The 23,086-nt window shown below is 47.0% G+C and overlaps 1 protein-coding gene across 1 annotated transcript in view; it reads right to left on the bottom strand.

Annotated features, from left to right (window-relative positions):
* Positions 1 to 23,086, bottom strand: part of LOC147899231 (uncharacterized) — a 53,230-nt gene that overhangs the window by 17,687 nt on the left and 12,457 nt on the right. Inside the window, exons 3-5 of the mRNA XM_087378681.1 lie at positions 2,698 to 2,857; positions 2,441 to 2,578; positions 1,290 to 2,306 (exon numbers count right to left, since the gene is read on the bottom strand). Coding sequence (XP_087234807.1) covers positions 1,290 to 2,306; positions 2,441 to 2,578; positions 2,698 to 2,857 — 1,315 coding nt within the window. The remainder of the gene's footprint in view (positions 1 to 1,289; positions 2,307 to 2,440; positions 2,579 to 2,697; positions 2,858 to 23,086) is intronic.

Genomic DNA, 23,086 nt, shown 5'->3' with positions numbered 1-23,086 from the left:
GAGTATGTATATCACATGGAATTTTGTGAAGAAGAGGATACTATATGAGTGATTGTTTGTGTTTACTCGAATCAAAGGTTGGTGCGTGTGTGTTATCTTAGCTTCTTTTGTCCATACCATTTTCTGTGTATCAACGTGTGAGTAAAAAAGCCCCGTACAGGTAATAAATGCTTCGTACACAGGCACAGCAACCTTAAATTCAAGTGTGTGAAGTCCGTACAGGCTGTACGGCTGTCTGTACAGCACACGTGTGGGAAAAATGAACCACAGCAGCCTGAAAATCCACGAAATGTTGAGGGAAATGGAGAAAAAAAAGCCTCCTTTGCAGCAAGTGGTCCCAAAATGTGCTTTCCCGCGATGAAAAGACCTAGAGAAGCCCTAAAAGCTCACAGGTGCGTAGAAAAAAGCAAGATCAGCAGGAATGAGGGCTCAAGAGGCTGGCAAACAGCTTGGGAAAGCTGTCAATGGCTGAGGGAATGGGTTCCCGACCTGCTCTGATACCACTGTTGGCTATGGTAAGCGATGGAAGCTCAAAAATGGAGGTGAGAAGGAGAAAAACGAGATGTTGTAATAGATTGCTGCAAAAACTGAGAGAGGAGGCTCAAGAGGGAGCCAACATAACAAAACCCTAGGGCTAATTGCCCTAACTTGACTAAGTGTCCTAACTGACCTAGGTGGTACATGTACTAACTGTACCAATAGTCCTGACTGACTATAACTAGGCCTACAAGGCACATACCAAGGAATAACTCGCACCTATGGGTAGCCCATAGAATGGCCTACATAAGATTTTATATTTTAGTAGAACTCAAGAACATCCTAGCGAAGATGTCTACGGGAAGTATTGCTTACTCCAAAACCAAAGAATTGAAGCTACCAGACATCTCAAAATATAGATTTATTACTCCCTTGTAGCATATAAGCAATAAGAAACTGAGTTTGCTCCAGCCTTCCTTGATCCTTACAAATTCATATGATCCTAGGTTTTCAATAAAGTTTTCTCTGATAATAGAGACACGGTGAATTTACGATTTGCACCGTTGGATTCATGGTCTTGTTATTTTCCTCATGCTTGACGACAAAGTTTCTCGTTTGGTATGACGTACTTCAATGCTCCATTAATTTTTGTATGGAAAAATTTCACGTTACTCCTGCGCCCTAAGTCATTGCTTTATTGATCTCACATAGACCCCAGAGTTTATCTACATTCACATAATTAAACTTTGCACTCCAATGTGCAACTTACTCTTCGTGTAAAGCAATCTAGCGATAAAAGAGAAAAGCTATACCTCTTTTTCCTTTTGTGAGCAAAAGGTATTAACACTCCCAAATAAAAGTTTGGCCGGTAATCCAGAATAGCACATGCCAGTTGCCTCAGCAAGCAATCTCCAAAACACAACTGTTGCTGATTCTAGTGCATTCCATTCTTCATTGTCCTCATTAGAAGCATTGCCAAGTACAGAATCCTGCTTGTACCCACTAGCACTTGAATGAATTGTACCCTTTGCAAGTTTCCTTCTCATCCTTGAGTGAACACTAAGGTGGCCAGTGTACCTTGCATGTTCATCAAAGACCTTACCACATTCTTGACACATGAATATAGAAGCATCTTTCACAATTGCTTCGGCTTTGGCCCCTTTCCCATTAAACCTTACTTGCCTGCCAATGTTTTCGTTCTCACGCTTCCTCTTTTTCTTGATTGAATGCACAGACCGATGTTCTTTGTATGTCAGGTAGTCACTGAATAGCACACCGCATTCATTACAAAGAAATCTACTTCCTGATAGTTTACCTTTCACTTCCCTTTTTATGTGAGCCTTGCCTGTTTCCAAATTAATCTCCTTTGTTGCATCAGATGAATTACCTGCTCTCTTGGATTTTGTTGGTCTGCTCGTTGGCCCATTAATGACTTTGCCAGTTTGTCTCCCAACTTTTCTGCTTTCCAGTCCACCAGCCCTTTTCCTGCCTTTTGGGGAATGTTTATTCAAGTGACTAACATACCGCTTTCTTCTGTCAAATCTCATATGGCATTTCCTGCACTGAAACCTTTTAATCCTGCTTCTATGAGAGTGCTTTGACGCGTGAACCCTCAAATGAGTAAGATACTTTCTTCTGGATGTGAAGAGTTTTTCACAAGTCTTACATTCATAAGTTTCCATACTTGAAGCAGCCATATCCCCAACCTTTTCTTTAGTACCTATTCCACTTTCATATTGCACATCAATATTATCTGGGCCCTTGTTATCAGTAAACGCGACTCCCTGGGCCTTGCCATAGAATGTAGTCTCAACAGCAGCCCCATTTTCCTGTCAAACATTGCCAAAACTAAAAATAAAAAGAGAAGCACTCTGTAACAGTGATGCAATATCTTGTCTAGACACTGGTTTATCTTCAACCTCTAATTTGAGTTTTAATTAGACAGATGAAACAGTACTAATACCTGATATGGCCCATGTTTTGCTGACATCATATGCCTTTTTAAACTGAACTGATTAGCAAAAGTCTTCCCACATGTGACACAAACAGGATATCGTAGAGCACCACTTTTTTTTTTAACAGTAAATTTTGCATCCTTTGACTACAAAGAAGACATAAAAACTGTATTAGTCCTCAGGAACAACCCAAGAAACCTGCAAAGAATACACAATGAAGTTACTATGTAATGTGCATCTAGAGATTCAGACATATGATACTTACTTCTAGAGGTTCAGATGCTTCATTCAAATAGTGAGTTGACCCTGCACTACGAGTCAAGGCAACTTCACTTGGCTTCAGCCCACCAGAAACATTTATACCAAATGCAAGACCAGCATGTGCCAAGGCTTTTTTACGTGAAGACCATACTTGACCATCCGGGCTTCAATCATTCAAAAATTTACCACAATAGAAGTTTAGAAACTGAAAAAACAGCACCTCTCTACAAAATTAATCTGCTTGAACCAGAAAAGTACTTGAGCTTTAGGATCCTATCAGTATTCCCATTCAAGGAAAGCACATATAAATTGCCAATATTCAAACCAGTTGTAGGTTGTTAAATTGCAGAGTCCCTTTTTAGTATAGTCATTGCTTAAACTGAAACGAATTTGGAATTCACATCTACTAATGAAAATCAAACAAATAATCAAATATCAACACCCACATAAGCGTCCACTTGAACATACATAGAGAGTTGAAGATGAGTCAACCTCCTTTTTTTTTCTAGAGAAAAGAGCTTCTATTAATGCTTGAAATAACCAACCATACAAATCAGCATGCTGAAAGAGAAAAACAAACCGGCTGACAGAAAAACCAGCCTTCTTCTGCAGAACCCAGCTCACTGCCTAGGGAATCTTTAGAATAGGACCAGGGTGGAGGGCGAAGCCAAGGGGCACCAAAGCATTTGGGGCCAATCTGCATCTCTTGCATTTGGTTTATGAGCAGGGGCACTCTAGCCTCCCTTTCAGTGTTTACAAACATTGTTTCTAAGTGATGTTTAACTAATGGAAGTGGCTGGAAATGATGCTATGTGGTTGTAAATAGTGTGGATGCTAAGATAGTTACAGTTTACTGCCCTTTAGTTTACTAAAGGCCGCTTTCGCACGCACACAATTGTTTGTGAAATCTTTTTTTTTTTTTAATTACAAAAAGCTGTCCCCAAGTAGGAGACATGCAGCTACAAATCAGAAGATCTCATTATATGCCAAGAAAGCAAGATAGTCAAGATCACAGGCGTGCAAGTAGTCAAAGAAGGAATGCCCGGAAGAAGTTGGCGAGGGAGGATCACCAAAGACCCTATGGTTTCGGTCCTTCCATAAAGTTCATGCCCAATAGTGAACCCACGTAAAGAAAAGATCACACCTCTGCCTGCCAAGATGAAGGGCATGTTTCACAAGAACTACCACGCCAAAAAACGAGTTGTCACCTGCATAGAAAATATCATCCTGCAAAATTCCTGTTAGAAATCATTGACACCACATGTGAGCCCCCGATCTGAGGGGACAAAGGGGCAGTACATTGTAGGGGAGAAGGGTAGGCACCACTAAAGCATAGGGGGCCTGCACATAAGGCCTCCAAGAGGGCCTGGAAGAAGGCTGGCTGTAGGGCAGCAACAAAGGCCCAGATTTGGGCCTGATTGGTCGGCCAAATGGCCGACTGCAAGCTGCCCCATGGGGATGCTGCCCAGGTCAGCTGAAGGGGCTGAGTCGGCCCCTTCTGGTCGGTTATTTTGCCCCATCCCCAGGGCTATAAAGGGGGTCCTATCCCCCCTCATTCCACACTCACTCCAGCCCACTGAAGTCTTCAAAGGACAGCACATCCCAAGAGAAAGTGAGGAGAGTTTTGCAGCAGAGTTTTGCCTCAGTTTGTGAGGAGTTCTTGTGCTCACCTTGAGCTCAGTTTTCCCACACTTGGTGGATGAATATGCTCTTAGTTTCTCTCTCTCTGTTGCTGTCTACATAGACCTCTATTTGTGAGTGTTTCTGAGTGTACTTTGAGCTGAAGTTTGAAGAGAGGTGTGAGATTCTATCCTCCAATTTCTAACATGGTATCAGCGCAAGGTTTCTAGTTCTAGAAGGGAGTTCCTCAGCAAGAAAGCGACTCCAATCGACAAGTTTTCTACTGCAACTCCATTTTTCAGTTTGTTGTGTGTTATTACAGCGAAGATGGAAGAGAAAGAACCATCTATAGCCTCTTCACCCCATGCTCATCCTTCCTCCTCTTCTCATCTTCCTTCCTCATTTATCCTCAACTTTGGCGAGTTTGGGAAGCTGGATCGGACTAACTATCCCATATGGAAGGTGAAGATTTGGAGCCATCTCATGGCTCGGAGACTCTGAAAGCTTGTGACGGGTGTTGACGAAAGGCCCGAGCCCTAACCATGCTGATAGGGACGACGGCAGACGCAGTAATTCCCCATATTCAGATGGCGGAGATGTCTGTAGAGATGTGGGCCGTCCTGAAGAATTTGTACGAAACAAATAACACGTCCCATATCCTCACTCTCCAGCATTAGTTGTACAATCTGGATATGCCATCTGACGAAAGTCAAGGTGGTGAGGGACCAACATGCAGCAGTTGGTCAGAAGGTAGACTCAAGTCATCTAGCATTGGTGGCATTTCACAAGCCCACAATATGCAAAATCTATTTGAACTCCAATTTTGTCGAGGGTGGACAGATCACCTTGCCCAATGATGCTGCAAACAAGAGTTTTTCCAGGCATTGGGGAAAATCCACAACTTCTACCCAAATCCGACAGTGATGTCTAATTAGTCCTGGATAGTCTCATCTAGGAGACCAAGGCAAGACATGTACCATCAATTGCCCGTAATAAAGTGGAGAATGCTGCTCCAAAAGCATTTGCTTATGTTGTTCATTTGTCATAATTAATTCAAAAAATCCCTTGGCTGCATAATGCATCTTCTACAAAAAACAAGCCCCCAAGTCCACTCAACCAATTTCCCATATCTACTGCAAACATGCATTTGACCTAGGAAAAAGATAATAACAGCATTTTTTGTATATTCTCTAACCGCATCCACAATTTCATCAACCTCAACTGTGATGCCCCCCCCGTAGGGGCAACTCCTTCCAATCTTTTCTGGTAACTTCAAAGCACTCATGCCCTCAAAAACCAATTGTGCCTCATGCACAACATGAAACGGGGCATCCGAGCCCACTACATACTTCTGCTTCTTAATCTGAAATATTGTTTCTCTGCTAAAGTCATGTCTATCTCATTGGCAGCTATCTTGACAGAGAAAACCCCTCAGACACAGCTTTGTACCACTCATAGGTGCTGAAAATCTGGACAAAATCAGAGCCAAAAGGAACCCCAAAAACCCTGGCACATAGCTGCAAAAATATGGACAGAAAGCCCTAGAATAGGCACTGCAAAATGACTCAAAAAATCGCCCCAAAAATACCCTGGCGCACAGCCACAAAGTGTGGAAAGAAATGCCTAGAACAGGTGCTTCAAGCGTATCAGAATTCAAAGACTGAACACCCCAAACATACAACAGCAAGGGTATAGATAAGAAAGCCCAAAACAAGCTCTGGCAAACAGAGACAAAATTATTGTTCTCTTTCTACTTTTCTTACTCACACACACCTGAAGTGCACACACTCACTCTCTGAAGAGGGCAAAGAAAAAGGCGGGATGAGGGCGTAGAGGTGATCGTGTGCAGCCAAAAGAGCTGGAGGAGAGAGGCGAACTGACGTGTGACCTTGTCTACACCAAGGCAAGCTCATCCAGGACTGGAAGAAGGCACGGGGAGGAGCGAGGACAATAAGCTCTTCCACGACCCTGTTAGAAACATGGTGGAAGGAGAGAGAGAGAGAGAGAGAGTTAGGGTGTGAGAAAATAATGCTCCAATGAAGACATGAAGAAGGCTTTCATTCATCCATCAAGTATATCAAGACAAGTGAAGTACAAGCCTTATGTAGGCTACTCACTCACACACTAGCACCTAGTGCATATGGGATAAGTCCCATGATGACACGTGGCACTCACACAAGACTCACACACATAGACTAGTACTAGATCACCTAGTACTACACACCAACACACTCTTTGACTATGATATCTCACACCCCCCTTCAGAGCAAAGAGTTGTGAGACCCAACATGAAAGAGTAGACCGATCCCCCCTCCACCGCAATACTGCAAAGAGCAAGTCCAACTATCCAACACCTCCCGTGTGAAAGTGACTTCTCAGTCAGCTTGCGACCGGCAAGGACAAACCATCACTCGTCATCCCCCCTTACTCTAAACTGGGTGATCAATACCATCAACCAAAGTAAAACACAATACAATCATTTTTGGGGGACAACCTAGGGCAGAGGACCTCTTATTGACTCCAAATACATTCAATTTAGAGGGACAACTCAAGGCTGAGAACCTTTATGTGACTCAACACAAACACACATAGCATAGGGGACTAGAAAGCCCAATCCTGGTCAAATAAAATCCTCATCGTTAAGAGAGAGGCCATAAACCTCTGCTATAGCTACATGTATCTCCTCCAGGGGCGCTTCAGGTTCATCTTCATCTTCAGCCAAAAGATTGGTATGATGCGTCTCTTGTTCCTGTGCTTTCTTCTTGAAGCAATGGGCTTCAATATGTCCTTTCCTCTTGCAAAACCTGCAAATGATGATCTTGTTGGTCTTCCATTTGCTTGTGGAAGCAAATGCATGATCAATAGGAGAGGCAAGAACGGCTTCCTTATTGCGACGATCCTTCTCAATGAGGAGGGCCACCATATCATCAAACGTGGCAGTGGCAAGACGAAGGATCTCAAGAGTGTGCTCAAATCGAGAAATTCCATGCATACTCTTCGTAAGGACTACCATCTTATCTTCATCATCAGGGACACTCTTCAAACTTGAGAGTTGTTGAACAAGAGGGCAATGGCCTTAGAATTATGCTGCTTCCAAATCTTTTGGTGTTGTTGATCAAGTAGCTCAACCTGGTCATCCTCAACAACATCCCAAACTCCTTCACGCATAAGCAGCAATTGCATCTTGGTTTGCCATGTGGGAAAACCTTCCCCCTTAAACTTCTCAACATGGATGGAACTTGAAGACAAAGAAGTCATGACTGAAGAGAATTGCATGAAGGCAGGCAGCAGCCTCGAAATGAAGTAGGACACCTTTGAAATGCAAAACCGGCTGTCCAAAGTACACCGAAATGCTGCAGCGGGTCTTCAAGGAAAGAATCGGCTGATCTGTATGAGCTGGAAGGCTAGGAAACACCTCGAAAATGACGCTGTTGAAGGCGGATATGAAGCAGCAGTACCAAAACCTGGAGTTCGGCGATGGATAGCTTCATACGTGCACCGAAACCTTGAAAAATGTGCCGACCAGCTAGCTAGGTGCAGCTTGCAGGAGCCCGACTGGTACGGCACAGCTTGCAGGAGTAAGGCTGGTACGGTGCTGCAGGGGGAAACAGTACGAAACAGTCCGTACACCCCAATACGGACTGTACAGCTGGCTGTGGAGGTTCTAGGTGGGCAAGTAGAAGTGCAAAGGAGGCGGAACTGAGGCAAAACTGAGGCCGCTGCAAGAGAAGGAGGCGGAACTGACACAACGGATTGCTAGAGAGACTAGACCGTTTCTATGTTGGGGACTGGGCACTCCACAAAGGCAGATCTGCCAGGATTCTGGCAGTTACCACGATAGTGGTACTTCACTTGGATCAGCCCGCCGAGGTCTCCCCCAAAAGGGGGTCCGCATTCCAAAGGACCTCTTGCACGATGAGGAGATCCAGCAGGTCATGGCAGGGATTTGGGAGCAGTCAGAGATGACACCATGCGAGGGTTGGGCTGCGTGTGTGGCCGATGTGATTCAAAGGAGCAATGAGGAGCTGCACGCTCACGCCCTTAGGCAGAGGAGGACCCTTCAGGAGCGTGAGCGGGCTTTGAGGAGAGACCTCGCCTCCATGGAGAGGCTCAGCGAGCAGGACCCAGGTTCGCAGTGGCTTAGCGACAGATTTGAGAGCGCTCATCTTGAGCTTCAAGACACAGAGTTGTGAGGGGCTGAGTTCTCTTACCACTCCTCCCGGGCCTGGTGGGTGAAGTAGGGGACAGGATGACGAAGAAGTTCTTTCAAACCGTTGGGCCCCGATCGACAGGCACACAACTGCAGCATCTCCGACAAAACGGTTTCGACATTCCCCATGCGTAGGGCCTTGTATAACCGTTGGCTTGGGGATTCCAAATAGATGTACCTTTCGGAACTATTGAGAAAGATCCCTCCTTCTGGAAACCTATCCGAAGAAAATTGATGAAAATTTTGAGACAGCAACTACTCATTATTGAGACTCGATAGTCGGACAAAGGGAGGAAAAGGGCAAGATTCTTAGCTTCTGGTTCTCCCACGACTTGGTAACCTAGCTAGATCCCTGGAATGGGATCTCGATTCGGCGCCTTTCGATTCGAAAAGAGTTGCTCCTCGGAGAGTCGCAGGGCATCAGGAGATTCTAGACCTAACCACCGGTTTTTACAACCAGCTCTTTCAGACAGAGAGGATGACCCCAGCTGGTCTTGTGGCCCGAGATGTAGTCTGGGATCACGTTCCGACAGTAGTCTCGCAGGATTTATGTAGTAGACTTGAGGAGCCCTTCACAAATGAGGAGCTCTAGGAAGCCCTTAAGGCTCTCCCGACCTAGAAGTGCCCAGGTGAGGATAGCTTGACCCCGGTCTTCTTCCGGAACTTCTGGGAGATTATCTCCACTCCTTTCCGTTTAGCTTGCCAGGAGATATTTGACACAGGCTTTCTCCCTCAGTCCTTGAGCAGGGGGTGGACCGTGGATTTGTTTGATCCCGAAAGGGGGAGATAGGTCAGACACCCCTCTACTTGATACTGCATACAAGATCCTCGCCAAGGTCTTGAGTTTGCGATTACGGCGTCATCTTACCGACATCATCCACGACACACAGACTGGGTTCACCTAAGAGCGCAACATCCTAAACAACATCTTCACATTCTCGGAGGCAATGGATTGGTCCAGGGAGGAGTCACAGCCGTTGGCCGTTCTCTTGGACTTTGAGAAGGCCTACGATAAGGTGGAATGGTCCTTCTTGGAGGGCACTATGCGGAGATTGGGTTTCTCAGACAGATGGATTAGTGGAGTTTCAGTGCTATATGCAAGGAGCTCTAGTCAGATGCTTATCAGAGGACACACGGGCGAGGCCTTTCCTCTCTCTTGCTCGGTCCGCCAAGACTTCCCACTCGCTCCCTTCCTCTTCCTGTTTGTGGCGAAGGCTTTCGGCTACTACTTGAGATCACAGGTGGCGGGTCTCACAAGGTTGAGGCTCCCAATCAGACAAGAGGAGGAGCTACTTGACTTGGAGTTTGTAGATAACACGACCTTGTATGTTGAGGGCACCACAACGAGCCTGGAGAGAGTCAGGGGCGCCCTGGCTATCTATTGTGAGGCCTCGGGTGCACAGATCAACTGGACAAAATCCATAGGTTTCTTCACAGGGTTTGAGGAGACACAGGAGATCCATGAGTGAGGGAGGAACTTTGCCTTCAGATGGATACCGCGGGGCCAAACAGCGAGATACATCGGATGCTAGGTTGGTATTGCCATTACAGCAGAGCAACAGATTGCTCCGGTCCTTGAGAGTGTTCGGCGCAAGCTTCTCTACTAGAGCTCGGCCAAACTCTCCCTAGCAAGTCGCACCTTAGTGGCAAACCAGGTCCTTCTTGCCACAGCCTGGTATATCGCCTCCTGCTGGTGCTTTCACAGAGGATGCATTGGGCAGCTCCGACGTTTGGTACGGAACTTCCTTTGGGCAGGTTCAGACAGCACAAGGAATACTAGAGCCCGAGTAGCTTAGCAAACGGTGATCATGCCGCAGGCACTGGGAGGCTTGGGTATCATTGATCCGAAGATGCAGAGCAGAGCCCTTCTGGGCAAGCTGGTGGTTCATGGCCTCACCCCAAAAGGGTATCACTCTTTCATTGTGAATCTCACGTAGCATTCTCTCTACCACATTGCATTCATCTGCCTTCTCTCTCCCATCTTGCATGTAGGTCGAATTAGAAACAAGTACTCTCACGAGGGCACTCTTCCCCATAGGAGGACCAATTGGCATTGAAATTATGCATGCATTGCACACATTTGCATTCTCGAAAAGTCTGGTTCTTCACATTTGGTATCAGAGCGGTGACAGTCCACGACCGGGACGAGAAGAGAGCGAGGGAGCAGCGCGAGGATGTTGGGATAAATGTGATCAAGGGCTTGATCTAAGGTGCATGTGTGCATCTAGGGGAGTCACATGTGTGTGTGTGTGTGTGTGTGTGTGTGTGTGTGTAGTAGAAGCACACCTAGTGCTATGATGTGTCTAGACTATGACATAAGTAATGATGTAAGTACAAAGGCCCCCACATGGGAGGTTCCTTTGATTTAGCTAGTTCCTATGATGTAGGGGCTGATTGCCACTGATGTGAGGAAGGTGTCTATGATCTAGGCCACCCTCTCCCCATTTCTATAAGAGAGAGTCACCTCTCTCACAATCAATAGAACACTCATTTCTATATCTCTATGGATGAGGACCTCACACCTCTACAGGTTAAGGAGAGGCACTCTTTGCTGCAGCAGAGGGATCAGGCCCGAAAGGAGGGGAAGTGGGCAGTGGTACGAGAGGGACGACTTCTTACAGGCCCCCTTAGGACACCTGTCCCCTCCCCTACATAGGGAAGCAGGGCCTATGAGACTCATATCCGAGACCCTGTCCTGCACCATTTGGAACTGTAATGGTACCTTATGGTTAGAACCAAGGAACTTCTCGGAATCCTATACAGGCCACGACATAGTCTTCTATACAGAGACACATCAGAGTCCAGAGCGCCCTCTCCCAATAGTCAGCGGATATACATGGGAGTAAGCTTTGATCGGGATCACTCACCTTCTTACTCTGGCCGTTTGTACATACTTCTCGCTTATATTGACTTCATACCCCTTTTAAAGGATCGTGCTGCCCTTGTCACCCGCTCACTACACGAGGCTGCCGTTCACGCTTTTCCCCACACCACCCGCTCCACCCGCCCACCACCCCCTAGAACCGTACCCTGTAATAGTCGATACTATGATGAGTGTAAGGCCTTACGCCGTCAACTCAGATTCGAAACCAAAAACAGTCTTCCGAGCGCACCAGATACGCTACATGAATACCATAGATTGGTACGGAGGAAGAAACTAGACTTCGTTCGTCGAAACAAGGAGGAGCTACTGAACATTTTGTTTAGTAACAACTCTAAGGACTTCTAGCGGAGATTTCTAGAAGGACGGTTCCCTCCACCACTCACTGACACCCAGATCTGGTTTGATTATGCATGCACACTTTATGACATCCCAAATCAGCCAGTCCCTAGCCTCTCACACATGCCTCGCCCCACATCCTGCACCCTCTTCACTAGAGGAGGGGTAAAGGATGCTGTAATGAAACTTCATAATGGCCAAGCGAAGGATCATGAGGGACTATGCACTGAGTTTATTGCATATGGGATTAACCTCCTAGCCCCGATCTTAGCAAAGCTTTTTAATGAAGCGGTTTGTTTGGGATTTCCACACACTTGGACCATTAACACTATCTCACCCATCCACAAGGCAGGGGATCCCATGAGCCCGGAGAACTACAAGACCATTACGATTGGACATGTCATGTCCAAAATTTATGCATCAGTACTTGACTACGAGGTTAGCAGACTTGCAGAGTGTCAAGGACTCAAAGCAACAGGACAGGCCGATTCCGACGTGATCATGGAACCATGGACCACATTCTGACGCTCAGATGTATCATCGAGGAGGCGAGGTCACGGAAGCAGAGGGTTTATTGTTACTTTGTGGATTTTCGCAAGGCATTTGACACGGTCCCGAGAGCCCGCCTCATACGGCGCCTACAGGACTTGGTTATGACCAAGAGATCATTTGGGCTGTCATGGCACTTTACGAGAGAGTTTCTGGCAGAGTTCGGGTAGGATCCGGGTGGACAGACGAGATCATGAGTACCATCGGGGTCAAACAAAAGTGTCCTTTGTCGCCTACCTTGTTTGGCCTCTACATTAACGAGCTTGAGACAGTGATGCAGACACAGGGGGGTGTAGGTTGCTCTCTTGCGGGCATGCTGATCCAGATTTTGCTCTATGCAGATGACGTGGCTCTCTTGTCTTCCTCAGTAGAGGGGCTTCAGAGACACCTAGACGCACTACAGTCCTTTTGTGAGTCTCATGATTTGAAGGTCAACCTGGGTAAAACCAAGGTCATGATCTTCAATACATCTCGAGCCATCATGCGTCAGGAGCAGTTCACATTTGCGGGGTCATCTGTTGAGATAGTTTCATCATACACTTATCTTGGTATTATCTTCTCCAGACCGAGCTTCACTATGAGACCCGCGATGCAGGCACGCTTGAGTAGAGGGTATGCCCCATTGGCCAGGCTAGAGAGGCAGTGCTTCCGCTGACACTTTCAGGATCCACGCACCAAGGGGTTGCTTTTTGACTCCTTGGCTCGCCCAGCGGGGATGTACAGCAGTCCTTGTTGGGGGCCAGACTTGTCGGATACAGAGTGGACCCGTGTGGAGCGGCTACAGGTTCTCATGCTATCACGGATGATTCGTGGTAAGTCATCCGTTCCTCACCAGATCATTCAGGCTGAGTTTGGGTCACCCCCTTTACAGCTAGATGCTGCATTTCAGGTCATCACATATCTGTACCGAGTTAGGGAATATGGGGATTATACCTCGGGGCGTAGCAGGCTACCATGGATAGCTTTATCCTCTTCTATGGCACTTGCAGCAGGAGGAGATCAGAGGTGCTGGTATGCACGTACAGAGAGATGGTTTGAGCGACTAGGGCTCCACATGGATAGACTACCTCCCTTCCAGTATAGCATGGATGCTCCGTTCTCTCCCCTCTTATCACACGAGGTCAACCAGGTTATCCGTGAGGATCTACTACAGCTACACACTTTTCGGACCTGGTTGGAACCGAGTGAACTTCCAGTGAAGCTTAGCTTCTACAGAGATCACTTCTTACATATCACAGCGGAGGGTTTCATTGACCCACCAGAATACACACAGATTCACCTACCCCACTCGATGAGGATCTCTCTTGGGCAGTTCCGGGTCTCTTCACACAGACTTCGCATCGAGAGCGGCAGAGCAGAGCGACTACCCAGGGAGCGGCGCATATGCACACTATGTGACATACAGGAGGTTGACACAGAGGAGCATTTCATCTTCAGATGTCCTGTGTACTATGAGATCCGAGGACGTTTCCACTGCCTCTTCAGAGATAGTTATGGGATTTTAGCCCATTTCCTCTCCTACCCAAACCAGCGGTGTTTGGCAGGTTTCATTCATGAGGCACTTTAGACACCGCGAGAGGATACTCCGAGCACGGAGACAGGAGCAGACTTCTTCCTCAGTTGATCCCTCTCAGAGCTCTATCATAGAGTTCTTTCAGCTAGATCACATGGACCCCAACGAGATGAGGCCTCGACATGACCGTGACCTGAAGCCCGTGACCCGACAGCTCAGACAGAGGGTCGACACACAGATCACACTTGGAGACATCCCCTCCTTGTTTAGAGTTGAAGTCCGACCGACGGGGGTCACAGTAGCCCTGGTTAGACGCAGAGCTATGACCAGGAGACGTGCCAGGACCGCACCTCTGAGTGGCCGACAGCACTCTATTGCCGACTTCATGCCTCCACTGCCTCATCCATCCTGATATCTTGCTGTTGGGGATGATGATGATATTGATGATGATGCTGAGATTGATATATAGTCGACCATCAACATGACTATGTTGTACTTAGGACTTAGTACTGCCATTCTGCATTTTTGCATTTTTTGCATTTTGCATTTTGCATTGGTATGGACGCTCGTTTAGTAGCTCCACTACCACAGCTCGTTGTATCAGGATTTTCACAGTCTCATAGACCCATCGGTCTTCCAAAGACTTTAATAAAATTTCTTTCTTTCTTTCTTTCTTTCATGTGTTCTCACTCCTTGCCATGATGCACCTCTTCTATCCCACTCACCTCTTCATTTGGTATCAGAGCGTATTGATCCTACCTAGCTCCTAGAGTTATCTAGAGCCCAAGATTTCATCTTCTTCATCGCCTTCCATTTGACCCTCCTTGAGCTTCTAGACCCCATAGACTGCCACCTCACCATCTTCTTCCTCACTTCTACCATCTTCACCATTTCTTCCCCAAATTTGTGAGAGCTTGTTCTCCCTCGTCGTTTCACCATTCCCCCCCTTTCTGCTGTAGAACAATCTCCTCCAGGTCGAAGCTTGTCGCATTCATTTCAAAATTCCTTTGAGCACAAGTTGGGCGACACCACAAGCTACCTTGTATCCAAATCTAAGGACCAATGCATGCTGGAACGAGGAGAATTCACACAAAGACCAGTCGAAGAAGGCGCACTTCTCCAAGACAGAATAGCGCATAATTTCACCTAAGCTCTGTGATGACTTACTTGTGTACTCAAGCTTTACTTTTGCACAAAAAGCCCTTTCTCCAGCTGTGTGAATTCTGCCCTCCAAGTTGAGCTAGTAGTCTACAAGGCTTTTTGACAGTTTTTTGGTGTTTGATGGTGAAGCAAGTGATAATCTCTTTTTAGGATGCTAAAGTGACAATACAATTCCAGATTTAGTCACTTATCTCTTAGTTGATAATGGTGTTTGGACAATTCTCATTGAGGGGAGGTAGAAAACATGATGTTTTTTGAGGCAAGAGTCAAGAAAAATCTCATGAAGACCTTCATCAACAACAAGCACAAATTGAAGTGCTCAGGACAAGGTGTGAGCATAACATGGTGGAGACATGCCAACATATATGGAGATGAGCAAGTATGGTATGCATATGGTGAGACAAACTTTATGGAATCCTCCTCTACAATCATGAAATTTATGATCACTCATAGTGGTGAACAAATGGATGCAAATGTTGATGACGATGTTTCAAAGTATGTTTCCTTTTGGAAATGTTTTGTACTTCTCAAGTACAACATTCTTGCTGATGAGATATTCCGGGTGCTACCATTGAAAAAGGGAGATCTACTCTCTTCACATTTTAATTTCATGCCAACTTCATTGGCAAATGACAAGATGTATATGGATGTCAAGATCAACATTGAAGGCTTCCTCAAAGTTTTCAAGATGAAGGATGATACTCATATTGCTTGTGAGTCTCTTCAACAAGAGACATCATTTTTAGACGCTAGAAAGCTTAAAGATGATCAAGCCTTTACAAAGAATACCAAGGCAAATCTGATTGAGGAAAGTACTTCAACAAATGCACAAACTTACTTTGTGATAGAAGATTGGATCTTTTTAAGATCCAACATCTTTAAAATAAATGTAATCATCACTTGGTCATGTAGTCAATTTTGAGGTTCTCTGCCTGGAATATACTCCAAAAAGAATGTTATGTGTTTTGTCTTTTGTAAATCACCTCTAGTCACCATATGATGTAGGCCATGTAATATGTGTTTGGTCTATCCCATTTTTGCAAACCTTGACCCTTGGGCACCTTTGCTAGCATGAGATCCTAGCCATAGATTTCTACTTGACCACCATGAGATGGCATGTGTGACCACCATGAGATGGCATGAGAAACTATGTGACTAGATGTATCCTTAACATAGCAAGAGGCAAACCCTTGAGGGGGGGTATGTTGGGATAAATGTGATCAAGGGCTTGCTCTAAGGTGCATGTGTGCATCTAGGGGAGTCACATGTGTGTGTGTGTGTGTAGTAGAAGCACACCTAGTGCTATGAGGTGTCTAGACTATGACATCAAAGGCCCCCACATGGGAGGTTCCTTTGATTTAGCCAGTTCCTATGGCGTAGGGACTGATTGCCACTAATGTAGGGAAGGTGCCTATGATCTAGGCCACCCTCTCCCCATTTCTATAAGAGAGAGTCACCTCTCTCACAATCAATAGAACACTCATTTCTATATCTCATGTGTTCTCACTCCTTGCCATGATGCACCTCTTCTATCCAACTCACCTCTTCAAAGGACGGACGAAGAAGCGGGCAGGAGTGGACGGCGTGCGGAATTGTGGTGGGCTTGACGGCTAAGAGCACTCGTGCATGGCGGAGAGGAAGCACAAAGCGATGGGCTGACGCTTCAAACCAAGAAGTAGATGACATTCTGAAGAAGGAAGTAACAACCCGAGAGTGCGAAACATCGAAATTGATCAACGGAACCTTCACCCCGCACGAATCTGCTGAGAACAGTGTATTCTGCATATTCTGCACATACTTGCAATTTCAGGCTGCAAACCAACTTCTCCTTCCTTGAAACCCTGAATTCTTGAGAGTCTGAGATAAGGGATTTCTTGAAAAATTTTGCTCTCGAACGGGCCCCGTGTGAATGTACCCTTAAAATCCTTAAACTGTGAGGAAAAGAAACCCCCCCCCCCCTTCTCCCAAATGAAAAGTCGGATCGGAACAAGATTTTAAGGGGGTGATGCACCCACTAAGTACCCCCTATAACGGTATCTAGAGCTCCAATCCACTCAAAATAAGTAGCCCAAACGAAGTCTACCAGTTTACAGCAGAAATACAAGAAGAAAAGCGTAAAAGAGAGGGAAGAAGAGGTCATTTGAAGAGGTTTTGGGACACAAGTGAAGCAGGAGTCGGATAAGTACCACCAACTCTACAACACTTGACTTTTGTTGTAAAATAAACCCTTTTTTCTTTTGAAATTACAGCAAGTCATTTTCTCTCTTGTATTACTAAAAGGAAAGAATGGAAGGGGACGGTGTTGGAATGGTCACCTCCCCATCTGTAAGCCCCCATATGAGGAGAGCGTGGGGGGGCTGAACCTAGGCAGAAAAGATAAGGGAGGGGGCTGCCACATGGGCAGCACCTCACAGGGAAAGGACAGCCATAAGGGGCTGCCACATGGGCAGCACATGAGCTGTCATGTGGGCAGCACAGAAGCCTTTCAGAGGCACTTCAAGGGCTGTCTGTGCAGGCTGGAACAGGCCCCGAATAGAGGCGTACAGGTGGTGCTGACATCAGCAAGGGTATGCAGACCCAGGACAGGTGGTGCAACTGTACGGAGAAGTACGGAGGGCATGCAGACCCGGGACAGGTGGCACGAAACTGTACGGCGCAGTACGGGGCTGGATGAGGTCTGTTGGAGCAGCAAAGGAGGCTGCCATGAGGCAGGGACCTGCCTTTATATAGGCTGGGCCCTTGCCTTGATTGGAGGGCCAAGGCCCTAGAAGAGTGGGCCCAAAAGGCCCCGGTTTGTGAGCCCTAATAGGGCTGGACCAGCCACAGACTGGTCGGCCAGTCTGGTGCACACTGGTCGGTTTTTGCCAGCCCCCTTGGGGCGTATAAAAGGAGGGCCTCCAGCCCTCATTCATCATCACTTGGAGGAGCCCTCAGGACAGCAGACAGGAGCAGCAAAGGGGGAGCCTTAGGCCTACATTCAAGAGGACAAGGTGACCTAGAAGAAGCTGCAGACTGAGCTAGAGTGTCAGCCCACCTAGGCTGGCTTCCGGACAGCAAGGTGGAAGGGCTCTAGACAAAGAGTCTACATATGCTCGAGGTGGAGCACGCGAGCTCAAAGATCTAGAAGTGTGAGGCTTGTAGTTGAAGAACCTTTTGGTATTGTATCCTGTCCTAGTTTCTGAACGGACAGAAATATAAAGTGTTGCTTCTATATTTGTCTATTTACTGGCTTGCACATCTATGCACATAAGTTAAGAAGTTTGTGATTCCACATCCCACACCACACTGTGTGAGCTCCTGGGCATTACTATCAGTCTTCCGCTGTGCGTACCCTCTGTTGGGTCATTTCTAACATGGTATCAGAGCCCAAGTAGAGGCTCACAGGTGTGGGAGCCTGAAGGCAGGGACCTTGCTTAAGGACGACCCTAATTCAGAAGCTCTAGGGGATCGACTTCCACGACTAGAGGACAGTGCCCTTGCGAGAAGGAGGGTGACTCAGGTTCAGTCAGGTGCGTTCAGAGTTTGGTTGACTTTGCTGTGTGATATAACAGCAGAGATGTGAACCTCTTCAGCCTCTTCAGCCCTTGCTCTCCCTTCCTCCTCCCCCAGTTTTCTCTCATTCACGATCCCTAACTTCGAAGAGTCTCGGAAACTAGGCGAGACCAACTACCCGATCTGGAAAGTGAAGATCCGAAGTCATTTAGTGGCTCGAAAGCTATGGAAGCTGACAACGGGAGTGGCGACGCTGGAGGACATGGTGGACAGGCAAGCGAAGATAGTCATGGTAGTTGACAGAGAGGAGCTCGAAGCTTGGGAAGACAGAGATGCCCATGCCCTGGCATTAATCATAGGGACTACAGCCGACTCTGTTCTTCCACATATCCAGATGGCCGAGACGTCAGTAGAGGTGTGGATCACTCTGAAGGATCTATACGAGACAGACAACACCTCCCGGATTTTGCTTCTTCAGCATCAACTCTACAATCTTGATATGGAAGAAGGAGATACGGTACATAGCCACTTGACAAAGGTCAAGGTGGTGAGGGATCAACTGGCAGCAGTTGGTCAGAAGACAGACTCGTGCCATTTGGCCTTGATGGTACTGAGGATACTACCTTGAAGTTTCAAGAGCTTTGTTACGACCGTGACAGCAGGACAAAGGACCAAACCTCTGACATTTAAGGAGTTGGGTCCATTACTGCTACAGGAGGAAGCTCGCGAGAAGCTCTACAACGACGACAAAGGACAACAAGGCGATGCAGGCGAAGGATTACACTGGCAAAGGAAAGGGCAAGCTTAACGATGGCAAGTCCACGAAAGACGACTCTGACCACGAGGAGACTTCGAAGAGGAAGCAAAACAAGAAGTGCTTCTACTGTGATACGCCAGGACATTTTGCAAAGGACTGCAGAAAGAAAAAGGCGGATCGGAAAAACAAAAAAGAGTCCGACTCAAATTTAGAGGGAGAGGCCATGGTAATCGAAGAGTTGTTCCTGGTGACATCACCAAGTGTTACCGAGGTCAGATATGTTGACCAAGAAATCATAGTGAGGATGTCTGACATAGAGATGTGGGTCGACGAGGAGTTAGATACCTTTGTGGAGATGAAGGACAGCATGGAGTGCTTGGTACCTTCCTGGTGCGTGGCTGTTGACACTAACACGAGGGTGGATTCGATGGAGGGCCCTGGGGTCTCATGGTCAGATGGATGTTGTACTTCAAAAGGGGACAGTACAGGATTACACAGGCTCTTGGTGGGTGCCTCGATGAGGTACAGGGTTTGCTTTCAAAGCAAACACACAGGTAGTACAACAGTGTGGTATGTACTTGATATTTTTAATTTAAGCCTTTATAGCATGATGTGGAGAGACTCTGCTCTTCATTTGTCTCGGGTGATATAAGATTGGAAGGAATTGCCCTTCTTCGAAGGCAGAAGGGGAAGTATTGGTGCTTCTTCGAATCTCGGACACAGATTGCTAGAAGGTGATGGACAAAGAGTACTGAAGCCAAAAGAGTACCTTCTTGAGAACTCAACAAGAGTTCATGGTCCAGGTTATCTGGAAATATTCATTGGTTGCAGACCTTGCCAAAGGTTGAAACAGACCCTCAGAGCATGGTGCCTTGAAGACTCCAGGTTGTTCACTCATTATGACGGGGACAACTGGAAGATCGTGATGGCTGGATTGCTCGAGTTCAAAGGCGGGAACGTGACTAAAGGAGGTGGTGCCAGGAAGTGCTACCAAAGATGGACCTGTGTACCAAGATGGTGTGTGGAAGTGGAACCAGACTTGGTGGAGCAAGAGCCACTAGATGAAAAGCTAGGAAAAGATTTCGACATCGAAATGTTCCAGAGGACTACGACCAGGGAGTTACTAGAGCATCGTCATCGATGTGTTGGCATTGGGTCTCGATGTGTCGGTGAGAGGGGGTGTTGGAATGGTCACCTCCCCATTTGTAAGCCCCCATATGAGGAGAGCATGGGGGGGGTGAACCTAGGCAGAAAAGATAAGGGAGGGGGCTGCCACATGGGCAGCACCTCATAGGGAAAGGACAGCCTAAGGGGCTGCCACATGGGCAGCACAGCAGCCTTTCAGAGGCGTTTCAAGGGCTGACTGCACGGGCTGGAACAGGCCCCAAATAGAGGCATACAGGTGGCACTGACATCAGCACGGGTATGCAGACCCGAGATAGGTGGTGCAACTGTACAGAGAAGTACGGAGGGCGTGCAGACCTGGAACAGGTGGCGCACAACTGTACGGAGCAGTACGGGGCTGGATGAGGTCTGTTGAGCAGCAAAGGAGGCTGCCATAAGGCACGGACCTGCCTTTAGATAGGCTGGGCCCTTGCCTTGATTGGAGGGCCAAGGCCCTAGAAGAGTGGGCCCAAAAGGCCCCAGTTTGTGAGCCCTAATAGGGCTGGACCAGCCACAAACTGGTCGGCCAGTTTGGTGCAGGCTGGTCGGTTTTGGCCAGCCCCATTGGGGCGTATAAAAGGAGGGCCTCCAGCCCTCGTTCATCATCACTTGGAGCAGCCCTCAGGACAGCAGACAGGAGCAGCAAAGGGGGATCCTTAGACCTACATTCAGGAGGACAAGGTGACCAAGGAGAAGCTGCAGACTGAGCTAGAGTGTCAGCCCACCTAGGCTGGCTTCCGGACAGCAAGGTGGAAGGGATCTAGACAAAGAGTGTACATATGCTCGAGGTGGAGCACGTGGGCTCAGAGATCTAGAAGTGCCAGGCTTATAGTTGAAGAACCTTTTGGTATTGTATCCTGTCCTAGTTTCTGGACGGGCGGAAATATAAAGTGTTGCTTCTATATTTGTCTCTGAGCATTGTCTATTTACTGGCTTGCACATCTATGCACATAAGTTAAGAAGTTGGTGATTCCAGAATCCACACGCCACACCACACTGTGTGAGCTCCTGGGCATTACTATCAGTCTTCCGCTGTGCGTACCCTCTATTGGGTCATTTCTAACAGAAGGGAGATATAACAATGAACTTATTCCTTTTCCTCCATTACCCGAAGAAGAGAGAGAAAGAACAACTTCACCCACCTGAAGAGGATGGATTAGGTGAGAGTTACACACATCTTGAGTATGATAACCCACAAATAGATTTACAGTAGTCTCTCCTTCAAGAACCTCTTGATAGGGAGTTCTCCTTTTGTTATGAAAGAAGAAATGAGACCAACCAAGAACAAGGTGATGACTTTACGCCTTCAACTCGGATTATAATCCAAGTGCAAGAGGAAGAGAGGAGAATCCTGTTAACAGGTGATGTATGTCAGTGCATTAAATCTGACACAAGTAAGACTGTGTTGAGATATGGTGCCGTAAATTAAAGGCAAAGGTATGAGCTAAGGAATGTATTAAAGTAGCCACCCTAGGATGTGGACTACATGATGTGGAGATGTGGATCAAGGATATCCACAAGGAGAGATGTACATGATGTGGAGATGTGGATCAAGGATATCCACAAGGAGAGATGTGGATCAGAGGATCCCACAAGTGTTGACTATTCAAAAGGCTCTCTCTATAAGAAGCCTATCTCTTGTATTGCAAAAGCATAGAAGATTTGAAATAGATTGATTCATAGTTGCTCATCATCTCTTTCATGGAGTTTCTTCTATGCTTTGAGCCTCTGTAGTTCTTCTGCTAATCTTGTGTGCACTAGGCTTAGTGGCGATCATATATTGTATCTTTCACATGGTATCAGAGCGTAGGTTGCCCACAAAGCCTAGGAAGATGAGTGTTGTATAACTCATTAAAGATAGATTTCTTATTGTGAGAGAGTCCCATCTTTCTTATCTCTATGTGAGAGAGTTCGGGAGAGTATAAGGAGTGATCTCTACTCCTTTGAAAGACTGAGAGAGAGAGGTTATTGGTCGTGTCTTGATAATCTAGGCCTTTGGTGGAGATGATGGCCTCTATAGCACCTACTCCAAGAGAGAGAGACAAAGCATAGAGCAGCCAACGACGACTGAGTCTGAGAATAGCGCCATCTCCAACCCAACAACCATCAACCTTCGAAGCAGAGAGGTTCTGCCTGGTCATGTGGATGGTCCTAGGCAGGCCTGCCCAAACCCGACCAGATCTAGGCCTTTTCTGGCCCCCAAAACAGTCCCAAACAATGGGCCTCCATGCCCTGCTGATTCCGCCTCCTGCCAGACCTCTGCCAGCCTCCGGAACTGCTCCAAAACAGTCCGTACATGCTGACATGTACAGCCATACAGGTGTTGATGTCATCGCAGCTTTTCTTGCATGTGGATTTGCACAGATCTGCCCTTTCCAAGCGTGGACAGCCTCTGGACACTTCCACCTCACATCTGCCCTCCATGGTGGCTTTCCTCTGCTAGGCACTCTCTTGTGCTGCCCACATGGCAGCCTGTTTGTCGTCCATGTGGCAGCCCTAAAACCCTTTCTTTTTCTCTATGGTCAAACTCCCCGATGCACTCCTCATTTGGGGGCTCACAGAAACGGAGGTGACCTCTACAATCCCAACAGGCCATTGCATGTCCGTCACCGAATCGTGCAATCTATTATTATGTGCAGTTTCATTTGCCTCTTATCCCTTGGTCTCCTTCAGATCTTCCAACATTTACCTCCAAGGCTACAGAATG

This window comes from Dipteris shenzhenensis, chromosome 8 (assembly GCF_047967505.1).
Source record: "Dipteris shenzhenensis isolate YYH24624 ecotype China chromosome 8, Dip_SZ_1.0, whole genome shotgun sequence".
Lineage (NCBI taxonomy): Eukaryota > Viridiplantae > Streptophyta > Polypodiopsida > Gleicheniales > Dipteridaceae > Dipteris > Dipteris shenzhenensis.
The sequence above is the reverse complement of the archived record's forward strand: the minus strand, read 5'-3'. Positions and strand labels throughout refer to the sequence as shown.